General features: G+C 48.7%; 1 protein-coding gene across 2 annotated transcripts; it reads right to left on the reverse strand.

Annotated features, from left to right (window-relative positions):
- Positions 1 to 1,459: 1,459 nt before the first annotated feature.
- On the reverse strand, positions 1,460 to 18,767 carry COPS3 (COP9 signalosome subunit 3). Of its 2 annotated transcripts, XM_065908478.1 has the most exons (12): positions 18,606 to 18,767; positions 16,766 to 16,895; positions 14,541 to 14,653; positions 14,408 to 14,457; positions 12,383 to 12,475; positions 11,034 to 11,213; positions 8,801 to 8,941; positions 7,276 to 7,449; positions 5,301 to 5,387; positions 3,012 to 3,125; positions 2,024 to 2,104; positions 1,460 to 1,777 (listed from the first exon to the last, which is right to left on the reverse strand). In XM_065908478.1, the coding sequence occupies exons 1-12, from the start codon at positions 18,658 to 18,660 to the stop codon at positions 1,724 to 1,726; spliced, it is 1,272 nt and encodes a 423-aa protein (XP_065764550.1). In that variant the 5' UTR covers positions 18,661 to 18,767; the 3' UTR covers positions 1,460 to 1,723. The 2 variants fall into 2 exon arrangements, with proteins under 2 accessions (XP_065764550.1, XP_065764551.1); XM_065908479.1 differs by lacking the exon at positions 16,766 to 16,895 and having other exon boundaries at positions 18,606 to 18,624.
- Between the last annotated feature and the right edge of the window lie 17 nt (positions 18,768 to 18,784).

Consider the following 18,784-nt stretch of genomic DNA (forward strand, 5'->3'; position numbering starts at 1 on the left):
ATAGAGTCATTAACCAGGGGTCAGAAAATGAAACAAGTCTCACCAAAATGTGTAGAGCTTAGGAGATTGAGGAGGTCCCCAGTGGACTGGGGCCCCGGATGTGTGTGCAGGGGAGGCCTGCCTCCTGGGCTGGAATCACCACCTGGGCACACGCGCTGCAGTGAGGTGGACACCCTTCCAGGGTCCAGGGCCGATGTAGGGGGCCTGCACCTTCCCTCCCCGAAGCCAGAGAACACACAAGGCGGGTGCAATGCAGAGGGCTGAGAGTACCCAGCTCCTCTTCCCTGACAGATAGCAGGGGCCCCTGCAAACACAGGACCAGGCCCTAAACACCAGGCCCCTCTGGAGATCAAAATTTCAAAAATGATGTGGTGTTTCAGTGAACCACTATCTTGGGGGAAAATCAACAGTGTCCACATCAGAACCCATGAGTTACCCTTGCCTTAAAAAGCCATGACTACCACCTACTAGAATTCTCAAACATGTTTTAGGTGATTTTAATTCAGATCCAGGTAAATCAGAAGTTGTTCAGTTGTTTTTAACAAAACAAAACTACGAGTAATTCACCACATTGACAGAAGGGAAATTTCCATTCAGTATTTCCTAAGTACAAGCCTGTGTGAGTATGCATGGAAATGACGCAGCTCACCTGAGTTGGGGAGCAGTCTGGACAGGGGAGCAGGGGGTCACAGCCAGCCCAGGGTCACTGGGACTCAGCCTCATCCATGCACTTATGGATCAGATGCTCCGTGGCCACCTTTCTGCAGCACAGCAGTGGGTGCCATGATGGACCACACAGCCTCTAAGCCTTTCTACTGGGGTGACTCCTTAGGCATGAGATTTCAGAGTTTCCTTTTGTAAACAATGAAAATGTAGTGATCACACAACTTGACACATCATAAACAGTGACTGCTACTCACAACGAGACGCTCTTTAGGGACCTAATTCCACTGTATCCGACTGCACTTTTCAGTCTCCACACCATCCTGGGACCAACTCGGGGGACCCGAGTCAGATGCATCCCAGAGTCCTGAAGTGGGGGGACCCTGAGCAAAATCCAAACACGGCTGTGAGGGTGGACAGGAAATGCTTGTAGAGAAAGAGCGGGCAAGTCTGCCCTTCATCTCACAAACAGAAGAGTGCTACACACACGAAGGTTCCCAAGACTACAAGGGTATCTCTTTAATTCAGAATGCATCCTATGGCTCACATGCATGGTAATTTAATTCTGAAACATTGGATTCTGCCTGGGAGATTCTCCCAGATGTTTTTTCTCCTCTCAGCTTTTTTTTTTTTTAAGGCAATTGATATCAACTTTATTTTTTATTTTTTTTTTATATCAACTTTAGATTCAAATCTTCCAACAACTCCTAAAATCTACATCTGTTCAGAATGAACCATGTTCTTTAAAAGCTTTTCAGAGGGAAAAGGTGATACAGAAAACGAACCAATGTTCAAATAATTTAAAACAAAAAGGCAGATTTAATGCAACAACAACATTAATCTGAGGATAAATAAACCCACAACAGGCTTTGAAGTTTGAAAATGTTTTCCTTCTTCACAGAGAATGGTTTACTGAAAGCACACAGGACTGAAGACATCAAAACAAAATGCACTGTGTCTATGTCCAGGTGAGATGGGCCTGATCCTCCAGCCGCCTCCTGACACCTGTCCGGCCGCAGGGATGGGCAATGGCTTCTCTGACTCAGGATGGGTGTCGGCTTCACGAGTAACTGGACGGCTTGTTTCCTGAGTCATCTTCCTGTGACCCCATGCTCTGGGAGGGAGGCGGGAGACAGTGCACTTGCCTGCCCGGGCAAGAGCTTCCCACCAGCAGCCCCAGAGGATATCACCCCGTGTAACTGGGAGGCAGTTCCAGGACTCCCACCCCCACCCCTAAACATACTTCCAGCCTGGAGTGTCGAAATGCCCTCCATGAGCATGTCTCTGTGAACTTCACTATTATGGGGACACCACCCAGCTCCCTCCAGCATACTTCCATTAACGAGGGGACCCCAATCACCTTCTGCACAAACTGGGGGTTCACAGTGATCTCCTGGTCCATAGCCTTCAGCCGCTCGTCCAGTTCTATACACTTCAGCATCTGTGTGGAGGCAGGTGGACAGGCTGAGCAGGTAGGTTCAGGGCAAGTTTATCCTTTTGAGCCTAGACTATTTCGGTGCTGCAAGGTCACAGCCTGGGCCAGATAGGTTCTGGAGTCAGAATTTGGGATCAGACAGTTAACAGCACAAATAGTGCACATTGCCTGCCACCCCATAATTAAACTAAACACATGACCATCTTTGGCAGTGAAACCTAAAATGTTGACATAAGTGTCATTTCAGGTGGCATCTGACACCAAATGAGTTACAAAAAATACTTCCCAAAAAAAAGAAAAAAAATACTTCCAGCTTTCAGGGTTTTAAAAAAATTTGGAATTGCCAAAAAGAGACTCTGGTGGCTTACTGATTTGCATATTCTGAAGCTACTATTTGGTTGAATCCATTTGCCTGTCATAGGCAAGAAGCCAGCTGGCCCTCGTGAGCCCAGCTCACGCCCAGAGGCCCTGAGAGCAGCATGGGCCGCGGTGCAGAGGCAGCGGCTCCCTGGCCCATGGCTGCTGCCCAGCAGGAACCGCGGCCAGCCTTCCTCCCAGCTGCCTGCTACCCTCTGACCTTCTGACTCGGGACTCCGGATTCAAGTTACTGAAGGCTCCACAGTATAAGTGGCTACTGGGTACACATGAAACTGTACTGAAACACTGTACTCTCCAAGCATTTCAGGAGTTGAAGGAGGCTCTGACAAACTGGACAAGGATGCTAACCTACCATTTATTTATAACCAGACAATCGGGTTATAAATTTTGAAATTAACTTTCTAGGAAATAAGATGTTCTTAGAAACTAGTTGGGAACTACCTATATTCAAAACTAAAATTATCCTGGAACACAGAAGCAGTACTTCAAGTGTAACATCACAGACATCAGCCCAGGGCACTGGCGTTTGTGTTACCTCCTGGTCGATGTTGTGAAGCATGGCAGGGTTGTTGTATTTTTCAGGGTTATCGTGGAAACTGACCATCCCATCCTTCTGATTGATACTTGCAAAAATCTCACCATCTTCTATCTATAAAAGAGAAATCAGGAAAATAGTCTAGCCCCAAAACACTATGTGAATAAGTGGTGTTTCAACGAAGTCAGGGGAAATCACAGAAAGCAATAAGTAAATCAATCTGTAAGTGTTTTAGGCTCTACCTGTTTCCTCAACTCTCTTCTCTCTCTTAAATACCTAATATGTGCAGGGCACCATGAGAGACTAAGGAGTAAAGTCCACATAAAGTGAGCTAACCTTTTCTTTGACTGTGCCATGTGGCCTGCAGGGTCCTAGTTCCCCAACCAAGGGCTGAACCCGCTCCCGGTGCAGAGTAGGCCACAGACTTAGCCACTGGACCACCAGGGACATCCCCTAGTCAACCATTTTAAAGGGAACAATTCAGTAGATTCAACTACACCGGTGATGCACAGGCACCACCTATACCAGCGTCAAAAGATCTCAGTGCCACCCAGGGCCCTCGCCCCGTCTGCCTAGGCACTGCCCAGCCCCCTCCTCTCAAGCCCCACCTCCACTTGTGTATTCTCCACACTGTGCGCATGCCTGTTCTGAGGTTTTGTGTAAGTGGAGTCAGACAGTGTGTGGTCCTATGTGTCTGGCTTCTCTGGCACAGATATTCTGAAGCACCCTTGAATCTTTAGACAACTTCTATGAGATATAATTGAAATCGTCCTTGTGTTTTACAAAAGTGAAGCCCTAACAAATTTTTGGTTCACTCCAGTAGCAATTATCCTCTGGTCCTTTAAGAAAATTTTCCTGCCAATGCTGATTCCAAGGCAGCTTCAAGGTGTACGTTTTTTACTTGCATCAACAACAGGGGATTAAGTTGACTGATCCTCATAGCCAAATCCTGTCCATGCAGCTAAAAAGGGAGTAGCCGAGAGAAAATCCCAAAAGGGTGCTGTCATTCCTGACACACCATGCTCCAGCAGCAGTGACGCTCCATTTGGGATGGTGGAGCTGAGCTGCCTGGGCTGGTTGCTATCTCCAGCCTGGGGGACGTGGTCCTAGTTAATGAAATGCCTGCAGCCAAACAGAACCGAACACAAGGTGTGACTCCCTGACTCTGTGAACACACGGAGGATCTCACAGCGGACAGAACACACCTAGTGGAAATGCATACCAGGTTCACCAGCAGCGTGCTCTGTAAAAACCATAATAGGAAACCACCCCGTGTCTACCTGATGGACTCATGCCGTGGAATGCTGCAACCCTGAACGTGAGCAGGCTGTAACAACACACAACACAGTGTGCATGGGGCCTGTGATGCTGAGCAGAAGCAGCCAGACATCTGAGTACATATGCTATACATTCCCTTTCATAAGAAGCTCAAAGATGTGACACCGCTAAAAATGGGACATTACAAGTCAGGATAAAAATAACCTTTCTAGGCAGATGCAGGGCTGGAACCTGGTTTGAGAAGGCTACACACTGTATGATTCCAACCATATGACATTGTGAAAAAAGCAAAACTGGAGAAAATGAAAAGGTCAGTAGTGGGAGGGGTGGTATGGAACAGGCAGAGAACAGGGCATCTGCAGGGCAGAGTGGATGCTCCACGCGATGTGGTCATGACAGATTCATGTCCATGCACATTTATCCAAACCCACAGAGTGTCCGACACGTGATCAAACCTGATGTAAACTAAGGACTCTGAATGAAGACCTGTCAGTGGAGGAGCATCAGCTATGACAATGGCCCTGTCTGGTGGGGATACTGATCAGGGGAGGCTATGACTGTGTGTGGGGACTGGGAACTCTGTACTTTGCCCTCAATTTGGCAGTGAATCTCAAATTGCTATAAAAAAATAAAATCTTATTTAAAAACAAAAATCCCCACCTTCATAAATTTTACACGGTAGGACAGGATTTTTCAGGCTTGGCAGTATTGACGTTTTGAGCCAGAGAATTCTCGGCGGTGGGAGCGCCCCCTGTGTGCAGGACCCGGCTCTGCTTGCTATGAGCAGCACTCCCTGGCCGTGATGACCAAGAATGTCCTCAGGACACGACTGTGCGGGACACACGTGCACATGTCCCAGGAAAACCCCAACTGTAAGGAAGCTGACGGATCACCCACAGTGGTGACACTGGGTGCCCTGCCTCCTCCTCTACGTCTCCCACAGTGAACATCAGCAACCTTTACAAGGACAAAACTCCACTAAGTAACTTCTGAAAACAGAAACACACTTACCATGTGCAGAACATACTTTTCGGCCTCCTGAGGCCCGGACAGCTGCACGCGACTCGCCATATCTTGTAATGACAGTGTTAAAAATGTCTGAAATTCAGAAGTTAATCAATCACAGGTAGAAACAGACTGGAGAGAAATTCTACTAAATGTGTAGACTCCTATTAAGTCACTGAACCCTTGCTTCCCAAGAGTGTACAAGCTAGCTTTCTGTTGTGAAGATGACTTGAACTGGATGAGCTAAGGTTTCAGCATCAGTTTTCTAGAGCAATGACTTCTAGGAAACACCCTCCACGTGCTTTCTGGGTCTAGAATGACGTGTGTGCCAGGCTGCTCACTGCAGCTCTACCTGTGATGGCAAAGGTCGGAACCGTCCAGATGTCTGTCAGCAGAGGACTGGCTGAGTGCAGGGAAACCACACAAATGGACTCCTACATGGCTATAAAAAACCTTACAAAGTGAGGATGCTTTTTATGAGCTGAAATTGAAGACATGCACATCATTAAACGTAAAAAGGGGCACAGAACAGGGCCTATATCTGTCTCACATCTCTGAATAAGGAAAATGTGCATATGTGTGACAGCACACACACGTGTGAATGCATGTGCTTATACACTCTCTGCGGGTATGCCCAAGAAGCAGTGATGCTGTGCTGCCTCTGGGAAAGAAAAAGCCAGCTCCAGTATAGGAACTAGGTGGAGATTTTTCTGTCTCTACATTTTGTATTGTAAATATATTACCTTGTAAATAATATGAAATTTAAAAAAAAAAGATTCATCCTTCAAAATTCAAAGTCAGAATGTGTAAACACATCGAGGGTTAAAAGGAAACCAGTGTTTATCATGGTCTGCCTGGGACCTGATGAAAATGCCTTTCAGGAACAAACTTAAAAAGCCCCCTTTTTTGGGCAGCTGGCAATATTTACAACAGTCAGCTGTAAATACAATGCATTCTCAAAGCAGGCCTTGTTAAGATTCTGATGTTGAAAATTCTTGATAAGCCAATGACCAAAAAAACTCTATATATACTTTAGTTCAGAGTAGCGCCTCCTTCCCAAATGAAACTCCTGTGAATTCTAAGAAGTATCTAGGTAGTTTAGCACCAGTGAGGACTAGAAAGGTGAACATTTTTCCTTTCAAAGTAAGAAACTTCCACTTGACTGTCTATCAGAAGAGAACTGGCTGAGAAAGTTATGTACAACAAAGCACAATGTACAGTCACTGCGATACAGGTTTACATTGCCATAGAAACCAGAAGAGAGGATGTGGAACAGCACACAGTGTATGACCCTGGTTACCGTCAGTGGGCGTGTTCGCACACATGGAGCAGACGGATCCAGAGAAATGTCCCCAGAACATGATCAAGGAGCAGGTCTGCGCACCCGTGACAATCCCGTGCCCCCGGCTGCCCGGCAGCCAGCCATCTCGACCACTGTGTCCTCGCAGGGCTGCGTCTCGGGGCGGGGAGAGCTGCCCCCTCCCCCCTCATTGCAGCTGTTCTTTGCCGGTTTCCCATTACCTGCAGTGAACACCTCCACCTCCCTGGCTCACATAAACCTTTGTTTTCTTTTTACACTTTCCTGGACAGTCTTAACACTTGATAATAAGCATATTTTCCAACATCAAAAGCCACTGAGTCTATTTTCATCTTAAAAAATAAAAACTATACAGTTGGCTTACCTTCCCCAGCTCAAGTGCACCAGTCAAGCGCCTACGGGTGGGTTAGCCTGCTGTGAGGTCCCGGGCCACACAGCTGCACCCTTAGCATCTGCCCGGGCCATCTCCCTCCCTTCAGCTACCTGTCTGCCTCCCAGAGCAGCCACGTCTCCTCCCCACTTCCTCTTCACCTGTTCCTCTTCTCAAATATCCCATACTAGCCCTGGAAAGGCACCCCTCAAAGTCCCCAAAGGACCGGCTGGGACCCTGCACTGCTGCCTCAGTACCAACAAAGCCTGGCTCCGGAGGCCACAGGACCGCACCTTGGTGAGTCTCTGGATGTTCTTCTTGTACAGAGAGGACAGGCACTGCTTCACCAGCCCCATGTTGTTGTCGCGTGTGAAGGTCTCGCTGTGCTTGGTCACCAGACTGCGGAGCTCTGAGGGGTTGTTGGTGGAGTACACTTGCGCTAACTCGTGGTATGCATTGCTAAGAGGCTAAAGGTGTGCAGGTGGGAAGAAACCAGATTCGACAGTTAGCAGAACAGAGCCTGTGTGAGACGCAAAAGGAAACATGGCACTAAATGTAGAGCAAGGAGGTCCAGCGTCCCTTACTGTTACCCAGAAAACTGTAAGTTACTCTAAGCAAATGTCTAGTTTTCAAGACCAAGGAGAGAAGTTTACCATGGAGTTCCTTGTGTAGCATAGAGCAGGCCTGGAGCCTGCATTCAGTGACGGCCACAGGCCTTTTTCTCACAGGCAGCTCCTGACCTGTCCCAGATAAACCACCTTGAGAAGAAAGAAGGCAAACACCCACCCTTCTCAGCCCCTCTTGCTCCACACGTGCCTCACCAGGTGCCATGGGACAACTGACTGCTTCCGGGGGAACAAGAGACCCCCGGGCTGAGGGCCCCTCAGAGCGGAGCTGTGTCCACCACCCAGGCGATACGGCTCCTCATCTTCCCTGTCAGACATGGGGCAGGGCTGCAGGAGCCAGCAAGCGGAGCTGAGCAGCCCTACCCTGATGCCTGAGCCCTCGTCACCACTCCGTTAACCCTGCAGACAAACCGCAGCTCTTGTGAAGGAGGTGAGTCATGAGGACCCCACTTACGAAAGTGCTCCTCCTGGAACAGGTCACTCTCCAGGGCCATGGGGGCCACCTGCGGAGTTCTCCAAACCCGCGTCACTCTTCCACGGGCTCCAAGGGCCTCTCACCCACCCCCCCCCACGCCCATCTGTGACAGGCAGCCGGGAGCCCAAGAACCACGACAGGTAGCTGAAGGACACGGGCAACGCTCAACATGACAGCACAGAAACCTTCACATCAGGAAGACTTTCAAACTGCCCTCCTGAAACTTTGAGTTTTGTTCAAGGAGGGTCAGCACAAAACTGTTATCAAATGATAGTGACATCAATTTAAAATAAGCATGAATTATGAGAAAATAAAAAAGGAGATCATTTCTCCACGTGGTCCTGGGGCTGAGTCCTTAGGAAAACCATAGCAGCTCAGTGAGCAAAGCTTTGAGTCTAAGAGGATCTCCCAGCACCTAGTCAGAGCTCAAGTCCAACAGAGCCAGCAATGCTCTATCAGAACCTTAAACCCCTACGCCATGACCACCCAGAGCAACAGTATGCACGCAGATTCCCGGGAACACCCCACCCCATCAGGGGATCGGTGGGCACGGACAAGGACAGTCAGGGTCCTGCCAGATGCCCAGGCGACGTCGAGAACATCTGCTAATTGAAGATGCCAGAAAAGTCTAGTCACACAGATTACAGAATTATGCATCACCACAGCTTTATAGGAACAGAACATGTCAGCTGAAAAATCACTGTTTTGAAAGCTCACCTTAATGAATCTACCCACAATCTGAGACGTGTATTTCGGCAGCTGCTGTACTTTGCCCAGCAGGATCAGAGAGACCAGGATATACTTCTTATACGACTCCAACATGATGTGACTGACGGCCATGGCAGGCGTGGTGATGGCCTGGGTGGAGAGGAACATCAGAATGAGGACAGAGCATGAATTAGCAAGATAGTACTGACGCCCAGTCACTGCCTTTAATGACGACCGGGCTTTGGCATGATCACCAAATTGCAACTGTTCCCGCTACCTAATTTCAGGACATTTTCACCCTCCTAAAAAGAAACCCTGCTGAGCAGGGGTCACTGCCCATACCAGCATCCACTCCTCCACTTCAAGTCTTGTTCAAGGACTTGCCTGCTCTGGACATTTCATATTAATGGCTCCCCCCCGCGCCCCCCCCCTCCCGCTCTTGGCTGTGCTGTGTAGCTCATGGAATCTTAGTTCCCCAACCAGGGATTAAACCCAGGCCCTTGGCAGTGAGAGCATGGAGTCCTAACCATTGGAGTGCTGGGAAGTTCCCATAAATGGCTTCACAGGGTCTTATGTGAGCAGCTTCACCGTGACACTTCCAGGGCACACGCTGAAGTAACCTGTGTCACAACCTATTCTATGTTTCAGGCCAATGGTGCTCCACATAAAGAGAGACCATCTCGGCTGGCGGGCGTCTGGCCACATGGCTCTTGCTGCTGAGAACATTCATGTGTGTGTCTAGGTGGGTGTCTGCTGTCACTTCTCTCAGGTGTAATCCTGGGAATGGAAGTGCTGGGTCACACGGAGGTTTCAGGTGTAACCTCTTGAGGAACCGCCAGACTGTTTCCGAAGGGGCCGCATCACTGAGCATCCCACTGGCCATGATAAGGGCTCTGAACCCCACACCCCTGTCAGCAGCTAGCACCCCATCACAAGAGCCTGCTGTGTGACCTGGTGCCACAACATGGCTCTGACTTCAAATCTGTCGCCTGTTTTAAAACTTTAGGGTTTTTACTGTTGAATTCTGACACCTCTGCACATTCTGGATGTGAGTATCTTTTCAGAAACATCACCTTCAAGTATTTCCTCCTGTTCTGTGGCTGCCTTTCTACCTTCTTTCACATGGATTCATGAAGGTTAAGAATCCAAATCTATCACCCAAATCAGCCCAAATGTCCCAAACAAAATCCAAGCCCCTGGGCCCTTAAGGCCATTCTGAGTTATTCCACAGAAACAATCCTGTAAGAGCATGAGGACACAAGCACGAACCCCAGGCAGTACCGCTTTCACACAAAGCAGCAGAACCTGCTAGAGAGCCTGCCCACCAGGGGCCAGGGAGCATCAGGGCCACCTGTGCTCAGGGTGAAAGGTGGACACAGCTCTCACTCGTCACTTTATGTAATGCTGTGTGATTTGAGGTGTTGGGTTTTTTTGTTTTTCTAGCAAGTATATCTTTTGGAATGTTTCAGAAAAGCAGTAAAAAAAGATGTCTGTCTGGTATCAGTCACGCCCCCTGCCCAGCAGCACCTCCAGTCACCCTGTCCCAGGCCCCAGCAATGCTGGTCAGTCCCACTGACCAAGGCCACGCCCAGTCACAGGTGTGTGCACAAGCTTGCACAGAATCTCAGGTACACTCTGAGCTCCTCCAAGGTTCGAGCACCTTTGATTACCAGAACGTGCACTCCAAATCAAACTGAACTTCTGAACGTCTGACAAGTTCATCTTAAAACACTGTTTCTACCCAGTCCTGTCTTTTTAGGCCCTGAGAGAGCCTCCAGAAAAGCACATCTCATCACAGACACAAAAGGGTGGAGGGGAGGCACTTTCTTCTCTGAACTCCTTTATATACTCTTGAGTTATGAACCAGGAGAGTGTTTTATTAAAACAAACAGTTTTAATAAATAACAGTTCAGGGTTAGGGTTCAGTGCTTTCACTGCTATGGCCCTGGGTTTAGTCCCTGCTTGGGGAACTAAGATACTGTAAGCCACGCAGCATGGACCAAAAAAAAAAAGCAAAGAACTTAACCCAACTTCACACCTCACTTCAGAACAAGAAAACACGACAAAGACCACTGGGCTCCACTGCTTGCTCACATACAGAGGAAGCCACAAACATCCAGAGACACACAGGACTCAACCCGCACCAGAGAGAATTCGAGTCCCTCCCTGCCTCAGGCCCCTGCCACCAGTCAAGGCACGCCTCTCTGACCACACATACGCCCCAAGCTGGGGGAGTGACCACCTGCTCATAGAAGTAGAGTGCCCGCTCGAAGTTCTTCAGTCCAGTGTAGACCATCCCGCCATAGTAGTAGTAGCACAGGAAGTGCTTGGCGTCGTAGGCCCCGTTCTCCTTGCAGATGTCCACCATGTCCACATCCAGGTATGGCAGGGCTGGCTTAAAGCACTTTGCCAGCAAACACAGCTGTGGAGAGATATGTGCAGCCATCACTCCACATGCACTTCGGCACAGTTCAGCAAAAGGAGAAAACTCAGAAAGTTCTAGAAAACACTTGGCTTTACATCTTACTGACTAGAATGATTTAAACAACATGTCCTTCCATCTTCTTAGGGATTCGGAATAAAACAGCATTTCTTTGGAAAAGGCTAACCAGCTGTGACATGAAGAGTTCACAAGCGAAGCAAAACCTGGGCATCTCTAGATGCACAAGTGTAGGCTCTGCTCTCCGCTGCCCTGGCGGCACGGGCACAGCTCCTCTCAGGTATCTCCTTGCCTGCTCTGACTCCCTTGACTATGAGCAGAGAATGTGCAGCCCAAGAAAGCAGGACCGGCAGAGCCCTCAGGCCCGGGTGACAGTGGAACCAGGCAGACAGGGGTGCAAACCCTGCACACCTAAGACTCATAAACTCTACCGTGTGCCCGTCACACTTCCACCACAAAAGTGCTTCAAAAGAAAAAAAGAGAAAAGAATGCACATCTCCATGTGAAGTGAGAAGATGTGGTTGAAATAATCCACATACCAGGCTATTCATTAAGGGAACAATCTGGATACCCGACAGAGACTGGCTAAACCCACAGTATGGAGTTCTCTGTGGCTATAAAGCACTAACACAAAATCATCTCCAAGACACAGTATGTAAGAAAAAGACGTTGTATAGATTGCTACTATTTGTGTTTAAACTAGAGAGACAAAAATAAACAGGTATCTGCTGGTGTGTGCCTAAACTGTCTCTGGAGGGCTGCAGGAGAAATGATCAACTCCAGCTTCCTCTGGAAAGGAAGGATGGGTGGCGAGGGAGCAGGTAGAGGCAGGCTTCATCACACATATTCCTCCTTTGCCATCTGGGTTTCGAGTCACACAAAATAAACAAACAAGTAACATCTTCAGGTGTGAGAAGTCACCAGTTGGTTCTCAGGTCCCAGAGTTCCTACTAGCAGTGCTGTCAGGATCACAAGCACCACCCCGACCCCAACCTGCTCTCACGTCACACTGACTGGCTGGGTGGCAGCCCATGGCTGGTGGTCAGCAGCCCCAACATTCCCTTCCAGCAACAGTGCAGCTTCTGACACTTAAAACATGCGGCCATCCCCACCATGTCCAACCTTGACCTGGGTGACCCTCTGGTGCTCACCTGGCAGAGGTCGGCGTGCACAGAGGTCAGCTGGTTTGTGTTCATTTGCATCTTGTCAATGGCCTGCCTAAGGACGCCGATTCCTCGCAGGGGCTGTCAGAAAAAGGCCTGTCAGTTAGGGCCTCAGTGGGGGCGGCACGCCGGGTCCTAGGCTGTCCCTTACAAATGAAAGTAACCCTATAGGCAGGCTCCTCTAAATGACAGGAGGGGGTTCCCACAGCCTCTGGAGAAACTTCTGTCTCTTTTCAGTCAAAAAGTGTCCTCTTAGGCTGTTTACTGTCATATTTAGAGTAATTAGCACAACTTTTTAAAATCAGAAAGCTTTTTCTAATTAATGGAGATCAACAATCAAAAGCAACATTACATTCTCAACAGTTCATTATATTTACAGGTAAACAAACAATAATTTTCTGAATCATTAATCACAGACCCGTGTTTAGGAGACTTAACTGAGAACATGGATGCTGGCCCTTTCCTGCAGGACAGTCTGGGGGGTCACCTGTAAATTCTCTTCAGCAACATCTCTTACCTGATGGTAAATTACTGTTGAAAGCGATACCACAAGCTACAAACAGACCATTTTCCTGCCCTGATCATGAATAACAAGACTGAGAATCACATGAGGTGCAATCAGCTTCTGGGGAGAAGATGTGACCATAAAGGAGGGGAGGAACTCACAAGCTTTCCTCAGTGAAGACTGATTGGATATTTTTAACCATCTCCCTCAAACAACAGTTAGGTAGTGCACCTACAAAATATCAACTGAGTCTTTGTTTTCAGGCTCTTTCACACCATCAGTCTTTTAAAGTTCAATTTCAAATCAAAAAGAAACATCCAAATCATAACCTGTGTCAGTATCACAATAAATAAAGACTTCACTAGATTAAAGGAGACTAAAGACTGGAGAAGGAAATGGCAACCCACTCCAGTACTCTTGCCTGGAAAATCCCATGGACAGAGGAGCCTGGGAGGCTGCAGTTCATGGGGGCTGCAAAGAGTCGGACATGACTGAGCGATTTCACTTTCCTTTCTTCTTTGTAGACAGATAACATGACAAAGTTTCAGACACAACACTACAAATTAATACTGCTAAAACTCTTCGTTTGGAACTACAGAGCTAGGTTAAATGAAAAAAATTAATAAAGGAGACTAAAGAGACACAATAATGTAATTCAACCTGTGATCCGAGATTATCTTTTGTTACAAAAGACATTAGCAAAAACAACTGGTCAAAGCGTAACGAAGTCAGATATGTTAAAGGGTTCTATACATGTTTGTCTTCTGATGTCGTGCTGTGGTGACATTAGGGAACATTCTAAGTTGGCCTAGTTTTGAAGAAACACTCACTGAACTCTCAGTGTAAGGGGGACCATAGCTGTGACCTTCTTTCTTGTGGCTCAGAAAGGAAGGAGACAAGACTGAGTAGGTTAGGGAAGATACCAATACCTAGGGACTCCGGGTGGAGGGCATTTATGGCAATTAATTATACCAACCTAACAACTTCTTATGAAGTGAAAATTAGGTCATAATTACAAATTAAAAGGTTTAACAAGAAGGGCTTCCCTGGTGGCTTCGATGCTGAAGAATCTACCTGCAATGTGGAAGATGCAGGTTCTATCCCTGGGTCAGGAAGATCCCCTGGAAAAGGAAATAGCAACCCACTCCAGTGTTCTTGCCTGGAGAATTCCATGGACAGAGGAGCCTAGCGAGCTACAGTCCAAGAGGTCGCAAAGAGCTGGACACAACTCAGCGACTAACACACACAAAAGGTTTAACCAACAAAATCTGCATTTTATAACATGAAGAGCACTAGAAGGGCCATTCCAAACATAAGCAGCAGCTGCGCCCTGGAGGCACCTGTCCTGTGGTCAGAGCTCCCCCGGGAGACGTTCTGAGCTCTCCACACCCATCACATATATCTGAGCATCAGGGTCTCAGCACGAGGCTGGGACCCTAATGCTCGGCGCATTGCGCAGGTTACACACACATGAAACAGAACTGTAAATACTCAAACAACATTCTTACCTGTTTTCTTTCCACAAGCGCATTAGTTAGCTGATGGCAAAGCCCAGCAACTAGACACAATAACAAAACATTGAAGATGTAAGTGAGTACAGGGCAGAACATATCCATGGAGGAGAAAAGGCGCTGCCCTTACAGGTGTCTGTCGCATAGCGGATGTGCTCCCCGTTGCAGGTGCTGATGAAGAGCTGAACCTGGGAGAACAGCGTCTCGAAGTCGGGAACGCTGGGCATGGAAAACTTCACAAACCTACAACACAGAGAAGAACCAACTGGTCCTGGTTGGGGCCTCATGGCAGGAAATATGGAAGTCCATCCTGCCTCCAATGCTCTGTGAAGTTAAAGGAGTCATGATACTTTTAAAAATTAAGAACCAGAATCTACGGGATTCTGCTGGCCTGGTTCTTTGCATAATCAAGACACAGAACATAAACACAAATAGAAACTAAGAAAAATAAGCTTAAAGAACAACTTTTACCTGGAGCAAAAAGGCAAAAAATAAAAAACATCCAAAAGAGAGCAACTTTCAAAAAAGAAAACTCTGTTAAATGAGGTCAAATATCAGGCCACTTAATACTCAAAGTAACGAAACTTAAGCTTGTAGCCCCCCAAATTTTTTAAATACTTTCCTTTTGCATTCCAATGTGTTCAGTACTGCTTACTCACTTAGAAACCCTGAGCAGAACAGACTGAAGGGGGACGGGGAGGAAGCTACGGGTTGGCTGGAGGCCACGGCAGTGGATCACAGCCATGGTGCTGCCCCAGACCCAGGGGAGGAGGACTAGCTGTGGGGCAGGACCAGCGGAGTGGACTGGTTGGAAGAGGGACAACTCAGATGACCCATCCCGAGGTACCTGGCAGACGGTGCCACCAGGTGCCACCATGAATACCAAGAGGGAGTTGGAGAAAGGTTTCTGGGGAGAAATTATGTAGTCACCACCACTTACATATCGCTTACAAGAAAACTTCAAACTCTTCTTTTTAAAAAAGAAAACAAACAACAACAACAACAACAAAGAAAAAAGAAAACACTGAATGGTTTAAACTCATTTCAAGAAAAATGAAACAGGTGTTATCACCTAACAACAATTTCTCCATCTTTCAACTTGTACTTCCATCCATACAGTATCACAATGCCACCTGACATCAGTAATTACATTTCCAATGATCAAAATCTGTCCAAACAACCTCATCTGGGCTTCACAGTAGGTCAGTAAAGCACTGTGACTTCCACTTTATAAACAAAAATACACAGTTCAGGACCCCACATTTCATACTCGGCAGAACACAGATTCAAACCCAGGGAACCTGGTAACCAGGTCAGGGTTCTTCCCAGGTTTCCTCTAACTGACACACAACGTCAAACATCTTATAGCTTCAGAAAGCTTTCACATACATCATCTCACTCGAAACACACATCGGCATAAGCTGAAGTGGGTACAAACTGTGCTACCTGTTCTTTTAATCAGAAAGCACAACCAGTAGAAATCTTTATCTGCCAGCCACAGCCGGCAGAAGTTTCCACAGCAGAGGTCCTGTTCCGTGTGTGTGCCATCTAAAGCAGTGGCTACTGAGTCCTCAAGATGCTGCAAGTACGACAGAGGAGCTAAATCCTGCATGTCATTTATTTCTAAAGATTTACACTCAAGACACACAGCAGCCACTGACCACCATCCTGTGAGTCCAGGCTAGACCTCAGGCTCTGATAGCACCTTCCTCCTGACACACCCCTGTCTCAGGAGCGCTAGCTCAAGTGAAGCCAGACCCTCACTTCAAGTCAATTTGTTCTCAGTTCATCTACATTATTTCAACTTTCACAACAACCATAAAATCCCAATCTATGACACTAAAACATCAAGAGAAAAAAAAAAAATCAACCGTCAAGTACATAGAGTCACAAGAGTTCAAAAGGCCAACTGGAGTAACGTCTGTTTAACTTGGTCTTAAACCAGCTTAAACTTGTCTGCAGGGTGCTCTGGATCACTTGGAACTTCACTCAGCTCAGCCTCCTGCCCTGTCCTGCCACTTTTTCCTCTTTTCAATTCAGAAAATGGGGAGAATCCCATGGATCACACGAATAAAAGTTTTCAGATAAACACAAACTACAGTGCCACAACTGACATCACCATTCATTTTTTAAAACTACGTTTCAAAATTTGTATAAACATTAAGAATTTTAAAAAATAATAAAGCAGAACGAAAAATACAAGCAATGATTAGCTGCAATGAGGTTACAATGCGACTTTAGTTGTGCCAAAGAGCTCACTGTCATTTACAGGGCTTACTTCCTACACCAAACAAAGCCAGAGAGTGCAATGTTGACGCTGAGTGAGCACAAAGCTGTGAAGGAAGACGCCCTTACAAGACAGCGAGGACGCCCAAGGAGTGCTCCTGGACGTCCAGGGCCCCGAGTACGGTATCCAGATGGGATAAGTTCTTCGCTAGGAGCTCCCCACTCTTGTTGATCAGTTCACAAAGCTGAGTCATTTGCCCTGGAAAACAAGAACAACACTACCATTCAGAATAGCATTCACCAGACCAAAGGATGTCATACCTCAGACCTGCAGGTGTCTAAAGGTGATTTCTTCCAACTCCTTCATTTCAGATGAGGACCCAGAAGGGCCAGAGACACCAAATGACTTTGCCTTCGGTCTCAGTGCTAAGTTTCCCACTTTCCTCTGGCCACTGAAGGTATCACACTCCCACTTCCAGTGCCCCAAGGCAGCAGAGTGCACATTACCATCAGCACCAACTCATCTCCCTTCTGTATCCAAAATGTCACCAGCTATAACTTCATCTCACGCCTTAGCCTCTCAGTCGACTCTGTCCTCTCCCCTCCGCCTTCATTCCCATGCCCGTCACTTCCGGTCTGCATGCCCCATCATCTTCTGAGCAGCCCCCTCCTTCCTTCTCTACTCCAGCCCTTACTCCACACCAGAACCGGTCTGTTCGGGAAGCGTGAGGCACACCAGCCAGAGGCAGGGAAAGTGATCTGCAAGTCTCTGCTGGGCAGCCTGCTCCTACAGCAGCAGCCTGCACAAGGCATGTGTGTGAAGCTTCCAGGCAAGCGATTCTGCTTGATGCTCACCAGCACGCCCCGGCTGTGTTTTGTAAGTAAGACAATTGGACCTGGGAAATGAGTTGTTTGGTTAGTCACCAAGTGACAGAGACAGGTGCGTGCGTGTTCAGCAGCTAAAGTCAGTCATGTCCAACTCTCTGCAGCCGCCCAGGCTCCTCTGTCCATGAGACTCTCCAGGCAAGAATACTGGAGTGGGTTGCCATTTTCTCCTCCACACCCCCCAGGCTCCTCTGTCCATGAGACTCTCCAGGCAAGAATACTGGAGTGGGTTGCCATTTTCTCCTCCACGGGATCTTCCTGACCCAGGGATCGAAGGGGATCTCCTGCATTGGCAGGCAGATTCCTTACCACTCAGCCACCTGGGAAGCCCTACTGAGACAGGGCTTCCCACACCTTCTAATCTCATGGCACCTCGGGAAACAGAAACTAGAGTCTGTGGCACAAATGAGTGAATGCCTTCCTCACTCCCAGAGACTCCTAGCCTCACCGCTGACCCTAACTCCTACCACTGTGGAGAGAAACGAGAAAGAATCGCTGCGCTGCGCAGCGCCCGGCACCAAATCAACCTCGGGGCAGCCAGGCGGGCAGCACCTGGGTGCTTACACCCGGAGACGCGACTCCCGAAAGAAGGGTGCCTGGGCAAGGTCACGCGGCTCCTGCAACCTTAACGGTTCCTCCCGCTCACCCCTGACAACCCCGCGCAGTCCGGACGTTTTCTATTTCACAGATGAACCAACAGGGTGAGGAAAGTGGCCTCATGACAACGGCCAATTACTTTAATTCTGGGCCCAGGGCACGACACTCAGGCGACGAGAGGAACCAACCAAAGGCATGAAAATTAGGGGCAAATTCACCGCGGCCACAACTCCGCCCCCCCCAAGAGGGAGCCCGGAGCCAGGGCCCCCGGGGGTCGAGCGCGGCCAGCCGCGAGGGGCTCGGCCGCGCGGCCAGGTCGGGAAGGGCCTCTCGAAGGCGAGACGGACGGAGCTCCGACCGCGGGGGGCGGAGGCCGGGGCCTGGGCGAAGGGGTCGCCCATCTCGTGCGCTCCTCTGCCCCGGCCCGAGCGCCAAGACCCCCGCTGCAGCCCGGACGCAGGCTCGCAAGCCGCGTCCATCGCCTCACCTTGGGCGGAGAGCTGGCGGACGCTGTTGACAAACTGCTCCAGGGCGGACGCCATGTTCCCGGCAGCCGGGCGGCGGAGGCGGCGGAGGCGGCGCGCGCGGGACGAGGGCCGGCGACCCACCGGAGGGCCTCAGGGCGGTGACGTCACTTCCGTCGCTCAAGCGCCGCGAGATCTACCT

Source organism: Muntiacus reevesi, chromosome 18 (genome assembly GCF_963930625.1).
Source record: "Muntiacus reevesi chromosome 18, mMunRee1.1, whole genome shotgun sequence".
In the NCBI taxonomy this organism is placed as follows: Eukaryota; Metazoa; Chordata; class Mammalia; order Artiodactyla; family Cervidae; genus Muntiacus; species Muntiacus reevesi.